The sequence below is a fragment of the Euprymna scolopes genome, chromosome 9 (genome assembly GCF_053919585.1).
Source record: "Euprymna scolopes isolate OS-2025 chromosome 9, ASM5391958v1, whole genome shotgun sequence".
Taxonomy (NCBI): domain Eukaryota; kingdom Metazoa; phylum Mollusca; class Cephalopoda; order Sepiida; family Sepiolidae; genus Euprymna; species Euprymna scolopes.
The window spans coordinates 81,459,606-81,485,822 of record NC_136490.1 but is presented as its reverse complement, the minus strand read 5'-3'; the positions used below and the strand labels follow the sequence as shown (position 1 = coordinate 81,485,822).

Here is a 26,217-nt window from a genome sequence, read left to right as displayed (position 1 = left end):
AATGGAATAGAAGGGAGAGGAAAGAGGGAAAGCAATAAGTTCCCTAGCCACATGCTCCCTTTTTCTCCTCTTGCTTTTGCCTTTCACTCAGTACAAATTCTAGTGATTCATGTTAGAAGAAAGATTTCTTTTTTTTTTTTAAATCATTTTAATTCATCTTCTCTATAAATAAAATGAACTCCTTTTTCCCCTCCGACTTTGACCTTAATAGGATTAAATCATAACATTACATGCAAATGTAATGCGTACAGACTGTAGCACATTATCTGAGGTTTGCTATAGGCCTATTATCTCTAGTTTCTCGACAATGGTACATTCCTATAATTTTTCCGGTGAGAGTCCACTGCCAAAATCGCTTAGATTTAATGGAAGTTGCGACATCTTTTCTCTCTATTAGATTCCTCCTTTCCCCTCACCCCATTTACACCGCAGTGAATGCGTTCACAAGGAACAGTACGAGGAAACACCAGTTTGGAATCGTACAAGGTTACTTTTTTTTTTTTTTTTCCCCCCTCCTGATTTATGCTTTGTTTTTTTTTTTTTCCATAATAAAATAGAAATAAAACAAATTAAAAATAATGCGAAAACGCGATTACTATTTTCTTTTTGCTTTTTATTTTCATTAGTGTAAGACGCAATCTGCGAGACTAACCGGATTTTACTTCCAGTTTTAACGACTCTAACCGTGAAATCTAACTATGACCTTTATTTATTAGTACTTTCAACTCAACATTTATTTTCAAAAGATTACAACGCAACAATATCATGAATTCACTTGTATTACACTTAAATTAAAACAAATTCATTTAGAATTCGAGAAAACAAAACATTTAGAATTCGAATTTGACCTAATTCACTTTTTAGTTAATTCACTTTTTTTGTGCCGCGATGATTTTTCAAACGTTTTTGGGATCTTTCAAACACATGGGCATCGCCAGACCATTCGTATTGCATCACATTCATTTTTTAAATTTTTACACAATTTTTTTTTTTTAAATAGTTTTAACATTGTTTTTATATTTAAACAGGGTTATGACTTCGCTTTGTTTTCATTTTACCATCCCCCCCCCACCACACATGCCTCTAAAAACCAGGGCAACGCCGGGTGCATCCAACTAGTTGTTAATATTGATGAAACTACAGATAAAATAAGATGCTAAAACTACAAATATAAATGAGGTTTCATGTTCTTGGTTAACAGATTTTCAAAATAGTTCTGCCATAAGTTAACTCTATATTGTACACCTATCAACACAATCTCTTTTATCACTATTTCATTAGTACAGCAAGTTCACTTGCTTGTAAAGTTTATCTTTTGGTTCTCCTAGCAATAAGGATCTCATTTTATTTTGGGCTACATTTTAACTCTCTGGTCTAATATTTTGTATGTGTCTTTGATCTTTAAAGTTTATTTAGTATCTTATTGTTTATCATATTCATTTAGTTTTCCAAAAATGAAAGTGAATATAAACTGATGCTAGCTTTCACTTTTAGGAACTTATGTTTGTTTATTTCAGGGCGATCTGGTACAACCTCATCTTCATCATCATCATCACAACTGGTTCGACCTCTTTCTTCAAATGAGTTGCCACTCCCTTATACGCCAACTCCCCAAGGAGGAATACCAATGATAAATTGTAAAGTTTGTCAAGCAATGATTAACATTGAAGGAAAACTGCATCAACATGTTGTCAAATGCAGTGTATGTCATGAAGCTACAGTAAGGTTTTCTTGTTTTAATTTCTCTTTTCTTGCTTTGACATAAAAGTATTATTTTGATTATATTCCTTAAAGCTTTGTTTTTGTCCTAGCATACAGTGTCAGTCAGTGGTGGCCATGAGTGTTATCTGCTTCCAATGGACTGCTCTTAAATGAAATTGTGGTGGTTAATTGCGTTTGCACTGGATTCCTCTATAAATCTTAATCACAATCAATGTCTGACTTCAGTGAACTGCTCTGTAACTAAATCAAAACAATTATTTTAGTTTGACACCAAAATATTATCCCCCACCCCACATTAAAAAGCAATAAAAAGAAAAAAGCCTAACAAATTCAAGGAACTGATCAAAACCCAGAAAAACATGTTATTGTAAAAACTGTAAGTATAAAGAAATCAGATTTAGATTTCTAGCGCTATAAAATACTTGTAAACGCTTTTTTTTTTTTTTTTTTATAAATCTGTATTTTATGGTATCCACAACTTTTATGACTAGTGATCTTGCAAAATCTTGCTACTCAATTGCATAAAAGTAGGTCGCATGGAGAATGCAGACACTGTTATAGGAGAATCCTTGGAGACATTGCATGTTACTGAGTCACTTTGTTGATCTCTGAATTCAACAACTTCCCCACTAGCCCTTCCATCATTGAATGGTTTGAAAAGACCAAACGTGTTTGCAGGCTGTCCAAAATAAGAGCTTGCACTGTTTATTCCACTAAGGCTCACAAAAGGAACCTACACCATGTACCAGCAACTTGGGGATGATGTGGACCTGGAGGAAATTAAGCAGGCACTATATGCAACCTTTAGTATAGACCCCTTCATTGCCTGGAAACAATTTACTGAATGACGGGCGAAATAGTGGGCATCTACCTAGTGGATTTGAGGCTGGTTGTATCGTTCAGTGGCATGAACGACCACATACTAGCATGTGCCTTTTTGGCAGGTCTTCCAGACAACACCAGTTGACTACTGCAATCGTTTTCGTGGCTTAATGAGCTTGGGTTGGACAAATTACTAGCCAGAGCCTGAAACTTTTGGAAAAACACAGGACCAGTCGAGGCAGCTATGAAAACACCTGAACCACCAAGAGAGGGCCCAAGATGCTACAGATGTGAACCCAACCATTTTTCCAAGGACTGCCAGAGCTGGAACAATATAGGGGACACAAATGATCAAAGAGCACAAGGGCGAATACGCTGTTATCATTGCAACAAGCTAGGCCACATAGCGCAGAATTATTTGGGAAACGAGTGAAGACAAAGTACTGTCACTATCTTTGCCCCAAGTCTGTCAACAGATGTGGCGTTGCCTGTGGTTGAAGTTGACGATGCTCGGCACTCGTCGACACTGTGTTCCCAGTCAATTGTTAGTGTAAATTGATGCCAAACATGGAGTGATCAATGAATATGAATTATGGTGATTAATGGAGTTCCCAGGTTTACTCTGGAGTTGGAATTGTTGATCTTCACGGATGCAGGTGTTCAGGCTAGTCAATGTTTGTTTTATTCTATTTTTTTTTTTTTTTTTTTTTTTTTTTTTTAACCCGTCATTTTTTTGGAAAATTACAAGATCATGACAAGCACGTACACAATTTAATGAGGATTTCGCATAAGGACTTTATTTCAGCTGTGAAAAGTATGCAGTCAATGAAAAACAAATTCAGTTGTTAGTATAATCTATGAGCAAAATGGTATGCACCCTGAAAAGGTAAAACAAATAAAAATATTACCTACCACCGACCTGCATACTGGGGATCACATATGGTACCCTTCATCATGCACCTGTCAGATCATGCAGCACTGAGATCTCCTAAAAACAGTATCAGTAGACAGAAAATTATCGGATCTCGCCAGCAAATAAAATTTGATTTTTCAGGGAAATGTGGCTGTCATACTTTGACCCTGCGAACTGGTCATCCAATAAGGAAAATCCATAGCATTTGTATCGAAATCTTTAACAGAGACTGAGACCCTGTCGGTGGCCATTACAATACACCAACTGCATATACATATGCACACACACACACACAGTAAGTCTCTGTGGGGTCACCTGTTGACCATGAGTGGTGACCTCCTGATAGTTGAGCAGATCATGTTCATGGTAGTATGACAACACCCCACTTTGGCCCTTACTTGGGCTAAGACGGGTGGCTATACAGGCCCAATCCAATCAATTGCTTATGTCTAGCATTAAACAAACCTAAAAAAACATGTTCCCCACATTGGACCAACTGATTTAGTAAATGGTGGCTGTATGGCACTTTCATTTAAGTGTCAGAAAGGTGACTGGCAAAGTTAATTGAATTATGATTATTTTATTAAATACTAGCGGGGGTACCCAGCATTGCCCGTTTTTTTTTTTTATTTTTTATTTTTTTTTGTGTGTGTAAGGTGGTGGTGGGGGGGTAGAGTAAAGAATAACCCTGTTTAAATAATGTTAAACTTTAAAAAAAAACAGCAAACAAACAAAACTTCTTTAAAAAAAGAAATCTGAAAAACAGAAAGCATAAATCAGGGGGAAAAATGGACATGTTTGGAAAAACAAAACCAGCGAAACAATAGCATAAATAACCCTTTGATTCGGTTAACTTCATGGTGCGTTTCACCCAGTCCATTCCAGTTTTTTTAATCAACTACAAAAGGAAATGAAGCGAAAAAAAATGGCATAAATAACCCTTCAATCGAGTTAACTCCATGGTGCATTTCACCCAGTAGAATTAAAATTCCATTCCAGTTTTTTTTTTTTTTTTTTTTTTTTTTAAGCAACTACAAAGTAAGGAAAACCCAAACCACTGTTCCTTCATAACTGTCTCTTGTGGACGATCCCACAGCGGTGTTAACTGGTGGCGGGCAAAGGAGAAATTTATAAGAGAGAAAAGATTTTACCACTTCCATTGATCTTAACCGATTTTGGCCGTGAACTCTCAGCAGATAGAATATAGGAGTCTACGATTATCGAGGAAGTGGATAGGTAATAGGCCTATATAACACACCTCAGATATTGTGCTACAGTTTGTGTATATTACATTTGCATGAAATGTCTTGATTTTTAATCCTATTAAGGTCCAAATCAGAGGGGGGGAAAAATGAGTTCATTATATATATATATATATATAAATTGAAAAAATGAGTTCATTTTATATATACTAGCAAAAGTACCCGTCGTTGACTGGGTTCAAAAACAGCCTACAGAAAATGGACTCTGATTTATGAAAGTATGATAGGTTATGAAAAGGAAGGGTTTAAATTTGGGTTGAATTTGGGGGTATCAAAACCAAAGCAAAATATGATGAAAGTCAAAATAAAATAGATAAACCCCATAATTTATTATATCATACCTGTTCACACTGAAACACTTATCACAATATTCTGTGGATCTATTAAAAAACCTTGTTAAACTTTGTGACATATTTCCATTCTATGGAGGTCAGGTGCGAACGAACACCCCATAATTTTATACCATATTTCTTCAAACTGAAACATAATTATCAAAGTATACTTACAGATAGATATGAAAATCTTAGTTTGTGCCTATTTCCATTCTATGGAGGCCAGGCGCGAATGCAGACCCCACGATTTTATTATACTATCCCTATTTAATTTAAAACATACTTATCAAAGTATTATGTACATCTATATCAAAAACGCTTGTAAACGTTTTTTTATTTTTTTTTTTTTTATTTTCATACTTTGTGGACCAGGCACAAACGCTGACCCCCACAATTTTAATGAACCACTGTTCTGCCAGATCAAATATACCCATTCCTGTGTCTCGATACATCTATCATTATATGTAATCAGTTTTTTAAAATAGTCAACCATATAGGAGCCTATTCGTGACCAGACACACATTCAGCTTATATATATATATATATATATATATATATATAAATAAAAAAATTCATTTTGGATATCCAAGATTTAAGAGCCAAGTGTAATAGTCATTAAGTACAAAGAGATTGTGACCTGAGCAGAACAGGATGATCTATAAAACTGTCACTAAACCAAAACAATGCAGGGGTGTGGACCTGCCAAAAATCATGTCATTTTCAAAATTATAAACAAAATATATTAAGTTGGCAAACATTTTGGGTTAGGGTAAACTGGAATTGAGTGCAAGTTTGGCACAAGACCTTGACGGATATAAATTAACCAACTACAGGACTGCTCCTTGTAGTCTACCTCGAGGATTACAACTGATTGGCTGAATATTAAATTTATTAAATTAAATTAATCGGAGGCAAACCAGGGTGATTGTTACGATAGCCATTGGTTGGCAATCCCCATTGGCTGACCAACCAGGAATTATTTGGGATTCACGCCCATAGAGGATACCCAAAGCAAAAACTTGAGTTGGTTCATTTTTTTCACCACTTAAAGAACTAAATCTGTTGCCACCACATTCTCCATCATTGACGTTGCCTAATTGTAGTTAAGATTTCTTAAAACTTTGTTCCGCAGTGTTTGTTGAAAATTATCAATGGAAGTAGGAAACAGAATGACCAGTTGAAACATGTTGTAATCACAAGACCATCAGGCAACTTAGTGTCCTGAAGGGGCAATCAATTTGCTGGATAATGGACTAAACATGGCTAAAAAAGTAATTTTTCCATAAAATGAGGCATTTAGAAAAAACACAGCAAGAGTATACTTCCTCTGTATCCCTGTTATGTTGGGGTGAATGGGTATCGCTTCCCCTCTCAACACTTTCCATGTAGGGCTCCAAGGTGGGTGGGGAGCAGGAGGGATGAAATAGATAAAATAAATGTTGGACAAAAAGCCTCTGACAACACCAGTTCAGACACAGAAACCCTAAACCAAAATCGAAACATTCCATACCTCATAGTTATAGCAGCAACCGAAGAAGAACCAATAACAATGGTCTTTCAAAATAGAAACAGTATTAGCAAATATCAAAATGGTTAAGAAACGGTAACAGCATTACTAGAAGTAACAAGCCAAAAACATACTGTAGAAATCTCCAAATGGAAATTTTTTAGACAACAAAAGTTAAAATCTACTTTCACAAAATGCTGAATGTTAGTAAAGGCGTGATCAGGAGCAATGCATTATCCTTGTGCCCCTTAGAAGAAATCAAAACTAACCTGAAAAACAAAAGTGCTATGAATGTAAAAAGAATCCAAATTAAAAGATCTGGTAAAATTATAAATAGAAACACCTACATCCTAACATCTACCACCCACCAAATTCCAAATAACATTAAAATGGCATATGAAAAAATAAACACTGAACTCACTCAAATGCTACAATTGCCTATGGACACCATCAAGGTGTACACATCCTCAAGGATGCATGACGTGTGGGAATAACAAGACGCATACAGATTGTAAAAACAAAAGACCATAGCACAAATTCAAAAGAAATACAAATCAAAAAGTTAATAAAATAAAAACCTCCCAACAAGTCTGTAACCTAGAAAGGAAACGTACAACGTACCACCAGATCAAATCAAACAATAAAAACAAATTCCTCCAATATCTATATATTAATACAATAGCATGTGTATTTTGTGTCATTATTACATCTTTTTTCTTCAGAGTGACTGTTGTTTGTTATGACCTTCCATTTCTTGTAATAAATTTTACCAAGAATTAAGTTTTGATTTCGATTCAAGCTGATGCACCCAAGACGTATGGATATACTTTTTATTTTTGAAATCACAATTTTATAACTGTAGTCTCTGAACGGATATACTGTTCACTGGACAAAACAGGGGAGGTAGAGCGGTAGCCCTTGATATATCTAAGGCCTTTGACAGGGTATGGCTTGATGGTCTTCTAAAGAAAATTAGATCATATGGTATCACTGGAAGAATACATAATGTAATTAAATCCTTAAGAGAAAAATCCAAGTTGTCCTCGACGGTTGTACATCTAAACAATGATATAAATGTGGGAGTACCTCAGGGGTCTATCCTTGGACCTTTATTATTCCTGATATTCATAAATGACCTCCCCGATAAAATTGTTTCGGAGATGGGTATATTTGCTGATGACACTTCTCTCTATAACAGGCATGAGGGGAAAACAAATGAACGCATATCTAAGGAAATGGCCGAAACACTAGAGGAGGACCTCCGATCTGTAGTGGAATGGGGACAAAAATGGATGGTCACATTCAATGCTGCCAAGACTAAGCTTGTTTCCTTCAATACCTACAAGAAACCTTTTCTACCACCAATAGCAATGGCCAAGAACACATTGCCTGAAAGTACTTCTTTTAAACTCCTCGGCCTAATGTTTACAGGGAACATGAACTGGAATTAAGAGCATTGCCAAGGCTGCTGCAAAAAAGGTGGGCTCTCACTACCGTGCTAGAAAATTACTTACGCCTGAAAGTATCCTATACCTCTATAAGGCTACCATTCGCCCATGTATGGCATACTGTTGCTTGTCTCTCACTCCTGGACAGGGTTCAAAAGAATCGCCAACCTGATAGGTCCTGAACTGTCATCTAGGCTTCAGCCTCTATCCCATTGATGAAATGTTGCATCCCTCTGCCTGTTCCACAAGTACTTTAATGGTGACAAACTGCAAGCACTTGTGCCTCCTCGATGTAACTACCCCCAACAAACACGACAAGCAACTAAGTCCCACCCCTTTACAGTAGAGATCCCTAGGTGTAAGAAAGTTTCTTCCCCAGAACTGCAAGTCTTTGGAACTCCCTTCTTTCCCAACTGTACTGATATGCAGAAGTTCAAGTGTAATGTGAACAAACATCTTGCTACTCCTCTCCCTTCATAATGACCCCGCAAATTATGTCCCCGATAGTAGCCCCCTATTTGTTTGGGAGTGAAAATTGAATAAAAATTAAAAAATAATATAAGAATCGATAGAAAATTGACTCTATAATAATATATACAAAAATTTGCATAAATTAAAATATATTTAAGTATATTTTATGACCGGGCTATGTCTTGCATCCCTGCTAGCTTAGATAAATACTTTTGCAGTTTTAACAAGAGCTACAATAATATCAGGGCATCTCCATTTAAGCTGAACATCTACATCAATATATTGCATATGAAAGAGTTCACTGGAATTTCCATAGGTCCTGCTACTCAAAATTGAAGATAATTTTAAATTGAAATTCATTTAAAAGCAAAGTTACAATGTAATGTTATGAAAATAAACATTAATTTACTTGTTTAAAATTAATATTTCAGAATTATACTCCTTCATTAGAATTAAAAATTTTATTTTTTCTTCTTTGAAGAAAAAAAAGTTAATTAACTTTTCAACTTAACATCATGGCGAGGAAGAAAAAAAAAAAATAAAATTCTGACAAAGAAGTATAACTCTGAAATATATTAATTATAAACAAGTAAATACTTGTTTATAATATTGCGTTGTAATTCTTTCAACTTAAAATTCAATCAATGCTTCTAATACGGAAAACACTACCCTGAAAATTGAAGATGTTATGAAGTAAGGGAATTAGTGGAAAAGTTAAAAAAACAAAAAAACTGTAAAACAAATCAACATTGAAAATAAAGATTACATAACCGAATAAAATTCCAAACCAAAATTCAACCCAAAACACTCATAGTACCCCCCTAAAGTACTACAATACACATAGAAACAACACCTTTTACAGAAAGACATCAAAAATGTCCAGGAAAGGAAACAAACCCCCCACCCAACAAAGTTAAAACCAAAAGACTGATCACGTTCAACTTCCAGACAGAGCCTCAATTCATAACGGATTTAAGGGAATGGACACAGAGGACCAAAGATTAGACACTAACAACTAATAAAAATTAATGGACCAGAGGTGATGGATGCAAACAAAACCATAACACCTGCACACCATACCAAGAATCCATACCAAAAAGCAGAATTTTACAATAAAACAGTGATATAAGAGCTAACCACTCATCTCCTCACTTTTACCTTCAGTACTGTTTACAGGAAACCTTGAAAGAAAGCAACATAAACATAACTATATGCCTTTCAACCACATACATCCACAGAACATCAGGTGGAACCTCAATAATAATAAACAATAAAATCCTACAAAGACGGATTCATCTGAACACAACTATGTAAGCAATCAACTACCAAAACCAAATATGCTATTGGGAGACTTCAATAATCAAAATATAATATGGGGAAGAAAAACAAATCGAAAAGGAGAATTAATTGAATCAAAACAATTTATGCTTATATAACAATACACATGTGTACCTACACCCGGAAACAAGCACCTACTCAGCCATAGATCTTACTTTATCCGACAGATCCATTTACATGGATTACAATTAGAAAACCTATAGCGGCACATGTTGGGAAACCTGAACAAAACTAACAGAAAATACCAGGCTGGAACCTAAAAAAGCTAATGGAGAAAGTTTTAAAAAATGATGTCAATCCCTTCTGATAGCACAATGATGAGAATCACTTGACCCACTTTACCAGCACCATCATAAACAAACGAAAATATCCCCAAATCATCCATCTCTATGAAATACAGTAAACTATGGTTGACTAAAGAATATAAAGAAGTTACTCGCAAAGTTACTGCACTAAAAAGGTTTAAATAAGTCCCAACGGAAAATTTAAACAAAGTTAAAAATTTGAGTTATAGCCAGACGTACCATTAAAGAATCAAAACGAAACACCTGGTGCAACTACGTATCTGTAATAAGCACAAAGACTAGAGATGTATGTAACATGATTAGGAAAATATAGAAAATAGAAGGAAAATATAATAATCCACCTATAGAACCTCACGCTAAAGATTCACTAAAAAGGAAAACATAACTAATATAATGGCTGAAAACTTTGCCCACTTTCCTCTTTCAAAAATCAGATTCCAAAAAATTAAAAATAGATGAAAAACCTGGATTTGAAATCTCAAAACACTGAAAATTATAACCAAAACTTCATTTTATCAGAATTAGAAGAATCTCGCTAAAAAGCTCACAATACAATAAAAGGACCTGACAAAATCCCATAAAATTTTCTGATCTATTAATGAGATATGGCAAACTAAAAAATATTCCTAAAGTCGTGAAATCAGCCACGATAATTCCAATCACAAAATACCTTCTAAACCAAAATAATGCCAAGTCATCAAACTTTATATCAATAGCATTAATAAGCTGCATTGGGAAAGCCTGATAGACTAATCTGGTTTCTAGAATCTAAGAACCTAATAACCACAGAAGCAGAACTGACCATGGATTCAACTTGAGATCTCTATAAGAAAGGCCTTCATAAAAAAGAACATCTAGTAGCCATATTTTTCAATATTGAAAAGGCATACGACACCGTGTGGAAACACGGAGTTATGAAAGACTTAAAAGAATCCAAACTGAAAGAATGCCAATATTCATCTAACACTTTCTACAAAATGTAATGTAAGAATTGGAACATTTTCTGACATTCAAAAACAAGATAATGAATCCTTTCCAGAATTCTTAACATAAAAAAAAAAAAAAAAAAAAAAAAAAAATGACTACAGGAATATATTGCGCACTCTCTGGATGATTTCCTATATATTTTAGATCCAAATACATTCATCTAGAGCATAAGCTTTAACTTTTTTCAAACAAAATGGTCAGAAGAAAATTTTAAATTCTCTGAAACCAAAATGAAATGTGTACCCTTTTGTAACCTACAAATAATGTACAATGACCCAAACCTAACATTGAATAAAAACCAAATACAAGTACTTGAGAAATGTAAATTTCTAGGGATATTATATTTGACTAAAAACTTTCATCCCCTGTATCACTTAAGGAAAAAGTGTAACAAAACCATGAACTTATTAAAAGTAGGTCGCACTGATTGGTGGAGCAATATCAAATCCATGGTGTGATCCAACCTGAACTATGGAGCAGCAAGGACTTCATACTTGAAACAATTCACTACTAAGGATTGAGAATTGCACTTTTCTTTTAGCATATCTCGAATAGAAAGCCTGTATGTAGAGGCCAATGAAGCCCCACTAGAAAGAAAAACTAACTCTCCAATATCTTACCAAAATAGCTTTAAATCCACTGAACCCAGTAGTGGGACAGATTGCTGAAACAATCTTTCACTCGGTGATACAAGCACCAAAATTGGCACATAGGCGCTTCAGAACTCCTTTCAGAAAAGCATGTTAGCCAACTTCAAAAATAAAATGTCTGCCATTTTTCAAGATGGCCGCTATTCGTACCAATACATTTGCACTAAATATTGTCAAAGTAATGACATTTTGATGTACAGATCATCACTGTTTTGACACGAGGAATCAAATTCTGTAATCAAAATTTCAATATCATTAAGCATTATATGAACAATTATATAAACTAGCACTTTTTCAGTGAAGTTACCGATATGGTATCTCGAATTGTTGTACCAGAAACCCAATATACAACAGACTGAAGTGACTTGCTTGAATTTAACGTGGATCATTGTTTTACTCATTGCATTAGTGTGCACTTCAGGGTGTAGCAATAACATTTGCATAGTCCCTGACATTTGCCCATATAACATTTTGTCAGCTGCTGGCAGGACTGAGCAATGGGTGGGAAGATTGACCAGAGAACTTTCTAGGCTTCACTTTTCATTTTTTTTTTATATTGCCAGGATTTCCAGGTTTCATTGTACATTCTGTTGACTGGCCCAATATGCAAGCAGCTTGGAATGCAGATTGTCTAACATGCTGAACAAGAGATGCACTAGTTGGTGGAATGGAGTTATAGGGTCTTTGCTTCTGAGCAAACAAGTGCAATCTTGCCTCATCAACCTGGTAGCGTTGCTTTGTTATACATACAACAAATTTCTCTCAAATGTTGAGATCAGTATTTTCTATGGTAGGTGAGTACTAACTCAGTTTGCTGAACACTTCAAGACAAACTGCCCATGTTTGCCATGCAGTTGTCTTCCTTCTACTTCAAAAAGCCAAAACCACATCACAACCAGTGAACACATGAAAGAGCATGCCATTACATTTCTCTTGGTCAAGGTTCATCGCCAAGTCATGAATTGGGAGCCATCTAATAGACTGTCCCTGGCTGAATTCTAGCCAAAGCATTTCTAAGCCAACATTTTGAAGACTCGCAAAAACACCAACTGCTATGTCACATGCCTTAATCAACAGTCTTTGTCTTCTGTTTGGCTGCATGAACTGCATGTGTGAAAATCCTGGAGTTAACTTCATGATTGCAAGGTTGTAGATCTTCAAAGTTGATGGATTTGTTTGACAAGACCTTCTTCCCTTTGATCACAACTACGACATTGTCGGGACACATGGATACAATCTTGTCTGCTAGATACTCAAACAGTTCTGCCTTATCACTGTCTCTCAGAAAACGTGACTAGATGGGTGGCAGCTTAGTTTTGTCTGTCACTCTATGCAGACTTCCTTTGCCTCACTTTGATCTCATTTCAGCCTTGAGGTTTGAAGTCTCGTAGACATCAAACACAATGTCTGTTCGCTCATACTTCGATGAGTAACTCTGAATCTTTGGCACTACATCACACAGCATATTCCGAAAACGTCTTTGAGGAGAGTGTACTAGAGCCGCACCATCAATAATGATGACATCACATTCTGGCTGAGAATCAAGATCAATGGTATCTTCCAGAATGCCAACAAGGTCAGACTTCTTTCCAGGATAGATTCCCTGTGTCACTCAATGCTACAGTAAAAGACTGATTCTCATGCCTGAAGAATTCTAACAGATCACTCCCAGACAGGATATGAAAAGCTGTGAGAACAGTTTGCAGTCACTTTTCAGTACCTGTTTCTTCTCGTCAGTGGAAACTACAGTTGCTTGCTGGTGGAAGAAGTCCGGTTTGTTCTTTTTGATGGTCTTGTAGAAGGAAGCCTCATCACCATTGCCCTCGTACAGAAGTTTTCCTTAACTTGTGGGGACAAACTTAACATATGTACTTACAACTGCATCTCTCAGCTGGGCTGATATGTCAAGCACTCGATCATATGTGATATTAAGACCATGGTCATGCAACATTTCCACGATGTCTTTTTCTGGTCTTAGCATGAACATCCCAATGTAGACTTGAAGTGGAGTCATTTCTAGAATGCCTTTGTGTGGTAGCACCTTCTTTGTACTTTGCAAAGCAGTTGTATTGAAGGAGTTGAGCCATTGCCAGGTTAGTTCTAGTTGCTGCAAACTTGAGCTGTCGGTTGATATCCACCCCATGCTCAATCATACAGATGAATTGAAGCAAAGCTGAGGGCAAGGAATCGTACACTGAATTCGCATACAGACTGCCTTCAAACTTACACTTGGGTTCCACCATGTGTCTATGCAGTATCTTAGCAGCTTTGGCAAGGATGATTGCATCAGTGTAGGAAGATGCTTCTGACAACACTGGGCCAATGTCTTTGTCAAATGCTAGGAGTACATCTCAACCTGTCCAGGTATCTCTGGCTGCAGCCTTTCTTTCAGCCTGGTCAAGTTCACATCAGGTATGTCTGTCCCAAACTGCTCAAGTCGCTCCTTGTTCAGCAAGTCGGAATGTGGCTGGCTCATCTGTGCTGTATCTTGTCTCAATGACATAGGTCAGGAATTCTGAGAATACCAAAGGAATAAAGTTCTTTTCTTGGAATGACTTTAGTGTTTCTTTGTTCTTTTGGCCAATATGTGCTCGCTTTGTTATGCAGAGCAGTCGAGCAAGAGCAACAGTATTTCAGTTCTAGGGGCCACCACATCTCCACCACTCAACAGAGCCAGTAGTCTACCATCATGGTCATAACTTGCCGCAGCTCTGATGATGGTTGTGTTTTCACAAAGGAAACGCTGTTCCATCTCCATACTAGTTCTTTGCATTTTTGTGAGAGTTTCATCCGGACTGTTCTGAATTTTTGCTGCTCTTTTAGTTGCATGTTCAAGCTTGCTGTTAGACATGTTGGATGGTACTTTGCACTGTTTTATCTCAATGTGTCTTCAATGCCACCTCCATCTTGTTGAGATGGGTCTACTTTTATTGGTAACAAGTTGGTTACCTGAAATTATGGTATGTTTATGGATAGCATGGAATAGTCATCAGCACTAAACTCATATAGGAAGAGACTTCAACTCCTCTCTCGTGTCTGATGGAAGCAACACTTTCCTCAATCAGTTTACACTCCGCTACTCAATGGGTTGTTCGCAGACATTTTGCATATAGTTGAAGGCCGAGGGGCTATCCTTTTACCGTCTAACTGTATAAAACATGAAAGCACATTGAAGTATGGATACAACTAGGCTCCAGCATTTGTTGCCCTAAACCTAATCCAATGATTCATCCAACGCCATTTAGATCCCGTGTGATCTGTACACCTTCCGGGTAACTAAAGCCTTGTTACCCTTGGCTCGGCTCTCCCCTGCTGACACATCCTGTCAATTCAGGTGTGGTTATCTACTAACTACTAACTACGATTCTAGTTGATTAGCATAAGGGGCTAATTAGATAGCATTTGGGACACTTATAGATACTACTGTCTAAAGTTAGTTTACCACCACAAGTTAGTAACTACAAGTACAGTTAATACACTACAATCCGATGCTGAACCCCATGCTGAGTTTCACAGCAGTGATGTCACCAGTGTGCCCTGGTTGTGCTTTGACATAACTCTTAAGGTATCACAAGCCAAAACCTTTAATATTAAACTATATTAATGGAACAAATAATTGGCAGTGTACTTTTTCACCAGACTCCGTGCAGAGCATTTTTTTTACACAGGCATCCCCACATTATCAAGGCCAAGAGGTCACTCAAGGATAAGGGTTAAAGAGTGTACAGTAGAAATTGGACAATATAGTAATCATTAGTAATGAAATTTCGGTAAATTTGTTAACTTATATGGGACGGCTCAAGAACTTATTTATGTTAGACTTGAAGACAACCATATTGTAGTCAGCAGGAAACGAAGACAATTCCACAGGCGTGCAGTTCTAAGAAAGAAACTTTGTTCATGGAATCTACATTTAGGTTTAGGCACAGATAAAGACTGGGGGGAATTATTGATAGTGTTTTCAGCTAGACGAGTGTTTCTTGTGAAAGTTTGGCGAGGGGGGGGCATAGACTGAAGCTCAGTCGAACACTTTCCATGAAAATAACGATACATCAAACTCTCAACATCTCTTCTGTGAGATAGAGGTTGCAAGGAAGAGAAAAGGACATCTCCTACGAGGCTACGAAGTCTATTTTGAACTCTATCAAGGCAGGACAAGTCCTTTCTAGCAGCTCCTGCCCAGATGTGGCAACAGTACTCCATCCTTGGACGTAGAGAATTGCATCAGCAGTGATCTATCTACTGGATCGATAGAAAGATCCCACCATTTTTTTCCAGCGGCCTTGGCAACAGACTTGATGTACGTGTTCCATTTAAGATCAGTAATGGCCAATCCCAGAAGCTTGTCAAAACTTGAGGCCTCCTGAAGACGAGAGCTATTCATTTCAATTGATGCCAGATGTGGATCAGAATGTTGATGTAAAGAGAGAAGCTTGATTTAAGATCATTAATGTAGATCAGGAAAAGAGTTGGGCCCAGGATGGACCCCAGAGGGACACCAGCATTAATACTGTGAGCTTCTGATTTTTGCCCTACTACTCTTATGAACCTATCAGAAAGAAATAATTTAATAATTGAGAAGACATTTCCAGCTATATCATAGCTAGAGATCTTGTGAAGTAAACCTTTATGCCATACCCTATCAAAGGCCTTAGAAATGTCAAGAGCAATTGCCCTAGAAAGGTTGCCTTCGTCGAGAGATTTGATAATCCCATGAGATGTAACTGTAAGCACATCTGCTGTAGATCTATCAGAACGGAAACCATATTGAGTGTCACTAAGGTTATTTTCACTGAGATGGTTGATTACTTCTGTATTTAACAGATTCCAGCAACTTACTCATGATGCACAGGAGACTTATTGGCTAGTACTGAGAGGGGGGATGAGCGATCACCTGAATTCTTAAATACAGGGCATACTGATGAAATTTTCCAGGGTGATGGGAAGCTATTCTCCTAAAGACAACGTTTAAACAGTTTTGTAAGTATGGGCGCTAGTTCTGGTTGAAGTTTTTGGAGTACTATAATTAGAATACCGTCAGGGCCAGTTGCTTTACTGGAATCAAGGTTTTTGATTAGCTTGGCACCATCACGTACAGATATATGTATATCACATAGCGTGTTTTCTGATACAGGAGGAAATATTGGGGGTTGGCGGCCTTGGTCGCAAAGGGTAGAATTAGCTGTAAAGTTCTTGGCAAAGAGTTTGGCTTTGTCTGATGCTGACGAGATTACCTCAGGTCCATTGATGATAGTGGGGATAGAGCACACGCTTCTGTTCAGGATTCCGTTTGCTATTTGCCAAAACTGGTGGGAACCAAGCCGCTGCTCAGCTACTTTGGACTTGACAGATTGAGCATACAACTCTCTTGCATTCTTTATTACTTTCTTACAATGGTTGCTGGCAGTTCTGAAAGTGGCTTTAGTTTCCATACATCTATTATGTTGGAAGCAGTGGAAAAAGTGATTTCTGTGCGCAATGGCAGCAGCACATTCTGGAGAAAACCATGGCTGGCTGTTAAGTTCTTGCTGAAACTTTTTGAGGGTATGAGACGGTCTATACCTACAATTAACCATTCCGTCAAGTCTGATACTATAGAGGACACATCCTTTTTAAACATGGAACGCAGAGGTAGATCTGATATAAATGTACGGAATCTATCCCAGGAGACAAAACAGAAACTGAACATAGTTCAGGGCAAGTTGTGAGAAAAAGGTTTAGTAGACTCTCATACTGGCCGTCATTGTTGGGCACACTGGTGGGTTCGTGAACAAACTGAGTGAGGTCATAAGCAATGGAGAAATCATGACAGAACCTCCCCTCATCAGTCTTGTTTGAGTGGGTCAACCATTCGACGTTGTGAACATTGAAGTCTCCACATGAATATTAGCTAAAGGATAAGCAGATAGGGCATGGTCAGTTTTCTCAGATATGCTTTTAAAGATAGTAACTCGGCTGTTGTGGGGGCGTAAATATAAATGCAGTAGTGTGAGCTAATGCAAAGCACATATAGGGTAAGTTAGGATCTTCTCTGGAGATGTCCCTACCACATGGAAAGCCATCTTTAATATAGGCACATATTCCATGCCCATGGCGATCTTGGGGGTCAGATTTAGAAGTTAAGTTAGAGTATCCTTTAATTGCGAACTCTTCTAGGGAAATAGCCTGTCCAATGCCAGTTTCGCTTAAAAATAAAAGGTCTGGTTTAGTCTCCTGTAATTGGGTTTCAACCTCTGGAAGGTTAGAACGTAGACCCCTGATGTTGGAGACATGGTAGTAGGGGTCTACGTTGGAAGTTGGAGAACCAAGTTTAATCGTGTACTTTTTCTTGAAACTTGTCATGATGGAATTTTGGAATTTGTGGACTAGGTCGTAAGATTTACCTAGAGCAGGAAAGAGAGGGGAAACTAAGAGAAAAAGAAACGAAGAATTATTTTTATTGTAGAACATAAGGTAAAACCGTAACAATTACCCACTAATATGGCATCAAGAGGCCCCACCAGAAGCTACTGCATGGTCCAGAATCCATTCAGCAAATGGCAATACAGCAGCCCCAGTACTTTGCACCTGCTGATAGGACAGCCTCCTTAGTGGTTAATCCAATTAGGCGGATAACGTCAGCCCAGATAAAACGTTTACCTCCAGCACCCTTACTAGTGACATGGCTACAAGGATAGACATAGAAACAGAAAATTTCCGCCATCTCTGCCAACTGTTCACGCAAAATACTGCCAACCTAGAAAACAGCTTTTTCTTCTCCCTTTGTCAGAAAAATCACTCATTAAAAAATGAGGACTGAGGGACAAATAAGGAGAAGCGAGAGTAACAGGAGCTACTGATAACGCATCCATAATGTGTTTTCTACTCTCCATTTAAAAAAAAAAGAAAAAAAAAAAAAGTATTCTACTTAACAAAAGTCCAATGGACGTGTTTAAGGGAAAGTATGGTGATAGATTCCCTTCTCACGAACTAAAAATGAATACAATTACCTAATCTATTTTTGCAATCAACTTGGTAGATAAATAAACATTTATGGACGAGAAAAAAAGCTAGCATTTAATAAAACAGAAATGCATAAATTAAATACTGAAATAAAATGTAGTTATTAATATTTGAATCTAAAAATAAAAAGCATGATTAATATAGAAGTCACTTACTTCAAAAAAACACTTCCATCTCCAAAATGCAAACTGTAGAAAAGAATTTAAGTTTTAATAACAGCGTTCAAAAGACTTCTTTTTTTTTTTTTTTAAATTAACCGTTAAAAGAAAAGCGTGATTTTATTCTGGACTTTAGCTAGTCACGTTTTAAGAAACTTGCGATATAAAAGAAAAGCGGAATAGGAGGGGGGGGGTCTTCCGAAAGTTAGTTGAAAACCTCAATACATACACTAATCTATGAGCCGCCATTTTTGAAATTTTCAAGGCATAATTGGCTTAATTATGGGAATACATCCATTTTATTTTTGAACCATAAAGAAATTGTTAATCGGAGATCCTCTTCAAAAATTGAGATTTGTCAGGTTTACTTCTGCAGCAATCTTGAAAACTGGCAGCCATATTGAATTTTCTGATGGCTAATGTTCTTTTCTTAAAATATACGATCTGAACGTCATTTCTATCAATTTTAGTGCTTGTATCACTAAGTGAAAGGTTCTTATGGAGTATTGAGATAACCTGCCCCACTACAGCCTGTCTATATCTGCAGCTCCGAATGCAAAACCTTATTTGGGAAAAACAACTCAAAACATTCAGTCTACGAATTGACCCAAAAAATACTTTTCACAAATCGAACATCTCCAAATTCCCTTCATAGACAAGGGAAAGAAATTCTACTAGACATGACTAAAGACAAAACCAATACAGTAATATTCCATGCAGAATTCCGAAACAAGAATCAATCATTTTAATTACCTACTTATACACACAGATGGCTCAAAGAGTCAAAATAAAATAGGCAGTGCTACCATATCCTATGACACTAAGCAAAAAGACTAATAAATACAGCATCAATTGGCAAAATTACTGCTATTGAATTGCCACTCAACCAAATCACAAAGTAAACAAAAAAAATTGTATTCAGATTCTCTAGCTGCCTTAAAAGCACTAAAAACAAAAGAATCTCTAACCATTCAAGTACTAAAGACATCAGCTCTGACATTTCTGAATTTTTGAGATGAGAATTGGTTATTTGTATTACTTATTGGACTACTGTTCTCATTTTGAGTGATTTTTCACGTTTCGGTCCATATAACCTCCGACCTTCAGGTGTATCTTGTTGAACTCGGGAATTTGGACAGAATTTTGAGCGGAACCCTTTATTTACTTCACGGGGGTAGCATGCTCTTGTTCCATCAGCCATGACTGGATAGAGGTCCTAAGTAATTCACAAATGTATATTTCGGTCGCCCATACTGAGGATTGAACCTTCAACCTTCAGGAGAATATCACTTTTTACAATTGATTTCTCCATTACTCTAACCACTGCACCATGGGTCCTTGCGGACAATTCTAGTACAAATTTTTTAGGAGCCTTAAACCTATTTTTATTATAGTTGTAAATATCACTATTTATTACTAATTATTACTATATATTAATGTATATCTATCTCTATACTTATTACTTGTATATATTATCTATTATTTATAATACTAGTTCCCATATTGTATTAAATTCTATACTAGGTTCATTTAGCAGTTGGTTATTCCTCAGTATATGTGCTGCTTCTTTGAGTTGAGCACCGTTCCTCTCTGTCTATAATTTTTAGTTTGTCCTATAATGGTAGATGGTTTCCCTTTTCTTTCCAGATATGGTCAGCTATACCTGACTTTTCAGTCTCTCCACATACGGCTTTTCAGTGTTCCTCTAACCATACTTTCAATGGACAACATGTTTCATCTCTGTAGTTTTCCACATTTAAATGGGATTTCATATACAGTCATGATTTTTTTCTGTAGGAGGCTGGACTCTTACAAGCTGTTTCCAGAGAGTTGAATTACTCCTGAATATTGTCTTGATGTCATATGGATTACATATTCGTTGAAGTTTTTTCAGACAAGCCCTTCATATATCATATACAAACTGTGGCGAGTTTCTGAGTGGTGTCCTTTTGTTTGGTCCAGATTTCTTGAAGCTGATGTCATGCTCTCTGGATAATTTCGGTGAAGGGTTTCTTTTAAACTGTCCATCTCCTCTTGATATGCACTGATGTTACTACATATTGCTTTTGCTCGGTGTTGTAGGCAACGCACGATTCTTTTCTTTACAGTATATGGATGGTGGGAGTTTAGATACTGTCCGGTGAAACTTGGCTTTCGGTATACAGATGACATAAACCCCTGACCTGTGCAAGTTATTAGCACATCTAGGAACGATAATTTATTTTCTTTTTCCATTGTGAACTGTATAGTTGGACGGATCTAGTTCACATGGTCTAGTAATGTTTTAACATCTTCCTGATGGGGCCAGAGTATGAATGTGTCATCTACATATCGCAACCACATTGTTGGCTTTACTGGTGTTGATTCTAATGGCATTTCCTCAAAGTATTCCATGTATGCATTGGCCAGTACAGGGGACAATGGTGATCCCATTGCCAGACCTTCTTCCTGCCGATGTATATCAGATCCCATCACGAAGTATGTAGTTTCTACACAGAAGGTCAACATCTCCATTATTTTGTCAATTGAGATGCAAGTGCGATCTTTGAGTGAGACATCCGATGTCAGCTTATCCGGTACCGCTGTCAGTCTCATCGGTGAGTACTTTCGTGAACAGACTCACTACATCTATAATCACCATCTGGTTAGAATGAATGGGAGCATTGCTTATTATTTCCACAAAGTGAACTGAGTTCTTGACGTATGATGGAGATTTGCCGATGATTGGATTGGTCATATCTACCAGAAATCTGCTCAATGGATGGCATGCTGACAATGGGTCTTAATGGAATATCATCCTTGTGAATCTTAGGTAGGCTGCATAGGTGTGGTAGCTAGCTATAATGTTGTACTAGTTGTCTGTATTTTGCAGGTGGTATAAGGTCCTTGTTCTTACTGAGGATCTGTGACGGCTTCTTTTCCATTTTCAGGGTCGGATTCCAGAGTTCGACAAGATACATCTGAAGAAGGTCGGAGGTTATATCAACTGAAACGTGAAAATCACACTCAAGATGAAACGTAGTCCGATGAATAATAATACAAACATCGGCTCATAAAGAAATAATCCTATGTTGAACAGTCGTATTAGGCTTAATGGAAATAAGAGTTGACAAAGAAGCAAGAGATGCAAAGGGAAAAATCTCTAACAAAATACATGGACTTTAAATCCCAAATAAAAAAAAATAAAAAAAATGATCGCTAACAGATGTCAAGAAAAATTGAATCCATGTGTAAATAATAAACCACAAAATATTAACCAAATTATTGGAGAATGGTACAAAATCAACCTTAACAGTAAAGTATATTAAACCAATTACATATAGGCCACACACGTTTAACACATTTGTACTTAATGGAAGGTACCAAAACCTAGTATGCCAGAAATTTACCATTAAACATGTATTACTGGAGTATACGAAAGAAATACTTTCATAAATCCAACCTTAAAAATCTCAAAATAGAACCATCCAAAATAACAGTAATAAACTCATTCAAGAAAATATAAACCAACCTTCAAAACTTGGTACACACAATAACACTAAAAAATTTCACAAAATAAGCAGAACCTTAAATGACCATAAAAAGGTTGATAGGTTATTAAGCACAAACAAACAAGCAGTGACTGAACAACATTATGCCAACATAGAGCAGGAGCTCCTTGCAGTTGATTTGTCTGTGAATGCTTCAGGACTTGCATGTATGGAAGCACTTTCTAGGTGGGAAGTGATCATAAGCCTCTGAAATGAGCAACTGAAAAATCTAGTTGCAGTTCTGCCTTTCTAGCACATGCAAGAGTATAATCACCCTGGAAAAGATGTGGCATTGATGGATTTTCAAGCTTTACATAAGAAAGCTAAAGAAGCCATTGACTTGGATTTGAAGGTGGATTTTGTTCACTTGTCAACCCTAAAACTAGCTCAGTTATGCCAAGCAACAAATGAGGATCCCACACTATGCAAACTGAGGGGCGATATTCTAAGAGGTTGTCCCAACATGATCAGGGAAGTAAACGCAAATATGCAACCGTATTGACTTTATTCGGACTATTACCCATTTAAAATGGAACTCATTGAAATCAAACTGGAATAATAATACCTAAATCCATGCGACACAAGCTTTTATAAAAGATCCGTTATAGACATCAAGGGATGGAGAAATGTAAGCTTGGAAAAAAAAGTGTATTTTGACACATTAAGACATGGGATTCATTCTGTCAGCAGCATCAAAAAGCTTGGTGCAGAACTATTGCATGAAATTCTACTGGGGGCCATGGACAGCTCTGCTAGATCATGCCATTCCATCACCAGATGAACTTTTATTATAAAGGAAGCCATCCCAATCAAATGCACCAACCAAAACAAAGATAAAATGACATGATTGTATCAGCAGCAAACAAATAAATCAAAAGATGTATCATAATCAACAAAAGATCTTCCCAAAATGCAGACGAAAACCTGTGCATATTTTTAATAAAGAAACAGGTGAGTGATTTCCTGCACTTGTCACACAATTGAGCTAAGAACCAAGGTCATACATAGAGATCCCTTCTGGAAAAACTCATCAAAATCGACAGCACCTTAGGTTAGACCCATCCAGAGCCACAGCTAGTTCTGAGGTACATCCAACTGAAATTCTTCAGGAGTCCACCAAAAACTGTAAAAATAAACAACGAACAAAAGCAAGTCATTTTTAAAACAAGCAGTTCTCAGAGTACCAGTCACAAACACCTACAACAATCATACAACAAATCAAACAACCAGATCTGGACATCTCATGATCTCATCATACAACCCAAAAGGTTTACAGATGGAACAGTCACAAATTGACATTTTGTTTTTAAAAATTTTTTCATTTAGTCATTTGAAAGAACCATGTGTGTTCTTAAACAACAAATATTTCAGCTGTTTTGATTCAACCACTTAAGTGTCCCTGAGCATTTAGAAAAAGAATAGCACTCTTTTCATCTGATTCACATACTGTTTCTATATCTAGTAAACACATATGTAAGTTAAATAGCAAAATAACTCTTCTATATGGATGATATAGAAGTAAAAAGTAAAGAGACTTGCTATTTTGAGTTATGCTAGATTTTTTTTAACGGATATATCAGTTTTAGATGAAATCAAAGTGGAATAATGGTAGTGGTTGTAATCCAACAGCTTGTAGGTCATTTACAGTTAAGTAAAAACATGAAAGTGAAGAGTTATCAAACCTGAACAAGTTTCAAGATTCCGATTCCTGTGGAATTGTTGTTTTGAAAAAGTCGAAATACAATTAAGTGAATTTTGAAAACGATTTTTTTTTTTATTTATTTTTTTTTTTTTTGTAAAATTTCTTTTATTGAAGATGAAAGTCCAAACAAATATTTTAACCATGAATTAAACATGCACCATGAAATTAATAATAATCAATTTCAGGAGTTATTTTATATATTAAAAAACAAAGAAGGGTGGACGTACATGAATGCTACCCCTGTAGCGAAATACGCATCGGCTCCGATGTTGTACATTGTTTGAATGAGAGAAGTTATTTTTTACAAGGAAAGAATTTTTGCATGTGACTTAGTCTTTTGTTTATTTTGGCTTGAAATTTGCGCGTGGTTTTTATGATTTTATCTTTTGGATGGATATTTTTCTTTTTGCCGGAGTTTACATAATTAACAGGAAAATTGGTGCAAGTCAAAATGGAATCGGCGCTATTTTTAAATATTTTCAGATTTAATTAGTTTTACGATACCTGCCTTATTTTTTTATTTAAAAATCCGCTTACTGGTGTTTGCACCAACAATATTGAAGCCTACTGGTCTCGTATTAAAAGAAGACTGAAATACATATCAGGATCAGTAGAAGAAATGAAAGGGTCACATGTCGATGAGGTCATGTATAGAGAGGCTTATAACATGAAAAGTGAAAAATAGGGACTACCATTTTTATGTGAACTTTTCCAAAATGTACACATGATCTGATGTCATCAATTGATGTGCTTTGATGCAAGCCACGGCGAACGAGTTTTTTTTTTTTTTTTTTTAACTATTATTTATTTGTAATTTAATAGGAATTTATTTTACATTCAAATAGTTTACTTAAAGATTAAATTATCGAAATGTAAAAATATTCACTCTTATCATTAGAAATAATTAAGTAAAATCTTTTTTTTTTTTTCACTGGGGGTAGAAAACATAACACAAAAATAAAATGCTATGTAACTTTTTTGACATCTACGGAAGAGCAGAAGTGACAATAAAATTATTTGTTAGTTCACTACACATGTTATTTGTTTATTTAAGTTTTCGATACTTTGGAATTATTTAAATTATTTATACAAAAGAGCATTTTTTTTTTTTTTTTTTTTCCCCTCCCTGAATGCTACTTAGGAATAATTTTCCCGTTTACCAGTTTGGTGCCTCCGACCACTTCATTACTACTAAAATTAAAAAACAAACGTTAACGAAAAAAGTTGAGTTTTTAAAGTATCTAAAATTGGAAAAAGTTTAAACTTTAAAATTAAGCGTAAAACACAAGAAAATTATAAGAATAATTTAACTTTTAATAGATAATTTGGTTACTTTTTAGTAAACACTAACAGAATAATCGAGTTAAGCTGTGAAGTTTTAGAATGGCGAACACAACTGCAGAAGTGAATGTTTTTCCAATCAACCAGTTAATTTTTGTTCAGTCCCAGCTTCCGTATTTTATTTCATAAAGCAAGACATAAAAAAATCTCGGTACATGTCCAAAAACTGGATTTTAATGCAATATTAATTTTGAATCCGTTTTAATCTGGCCATAAAATAGGTGGCAAGAGTCATGTTTATATTTAACTTTAGATTTTAAAAAATTTTCACAGAATTAAAAAATCTATGTTGTGTACATTTTGAAATAATGGAATTTTAATTGTTTTAATCTTTTAAAAATCAGTTAATTTTTAAGTCACTTTTTCTTGGTAATTCAACTAGTTATAGTATATATTAATTAGAAAAAACGCTCTTTAAATAAAACATAATATTAAATTTATATCAATTTTTTAATTGCAACTTCAAGGTAAGTTTTTGTTCAATACATGTATTTAAACTTTAAAAAAATATTTTTTACTTATTTGGACTCTTGTTTCTTAAATAGAATTTGGATAGATTTAAATATATTTTGTTCGAATTTTGAAAAAAAATAAATATGGGGTGGGGCACGTACTAGAAAAATACTTCCTCTCATATATTTTATGGAAACTGCATTTTATATGTAACATTACCCGGGTGTTTGTAGGTGTGTGTTTTTGGGTAAATGAAAAAAAAAAAAAATGAATC

General features: G+C 35.9%; 1 protein-coding gene across 2 annotated transcripts in view; it reads left to right on the top strand.

The window, feature by feature from the left end:
• Positions 1-26,217, top strand: part of LOC145284725 (type 1 phosphatidylinositol 4,5-bisphosphate 4-phosphatase-like) — a 140,287-nt gene that overhangs the window by 50,235 nt on the left and 63,835 nt on the right. Inside the window, exon 2 of one of the 2 annotated variants that reach the window (XM_080133652.1) lies at positions 1,518-1,720. The exons of the other annotated variant lie outside the window; for it this stretch is intronic. Within the exon in view, the coding sequence (XP_079989778.1) occupies positions 1,518-1,720 (203 nt within the window). The remainder of the gene's footprint in view (positions 1-1,517; positions 1,721-26,217) is intronic. 2 annotated transcript variants of the gene reach the window in all.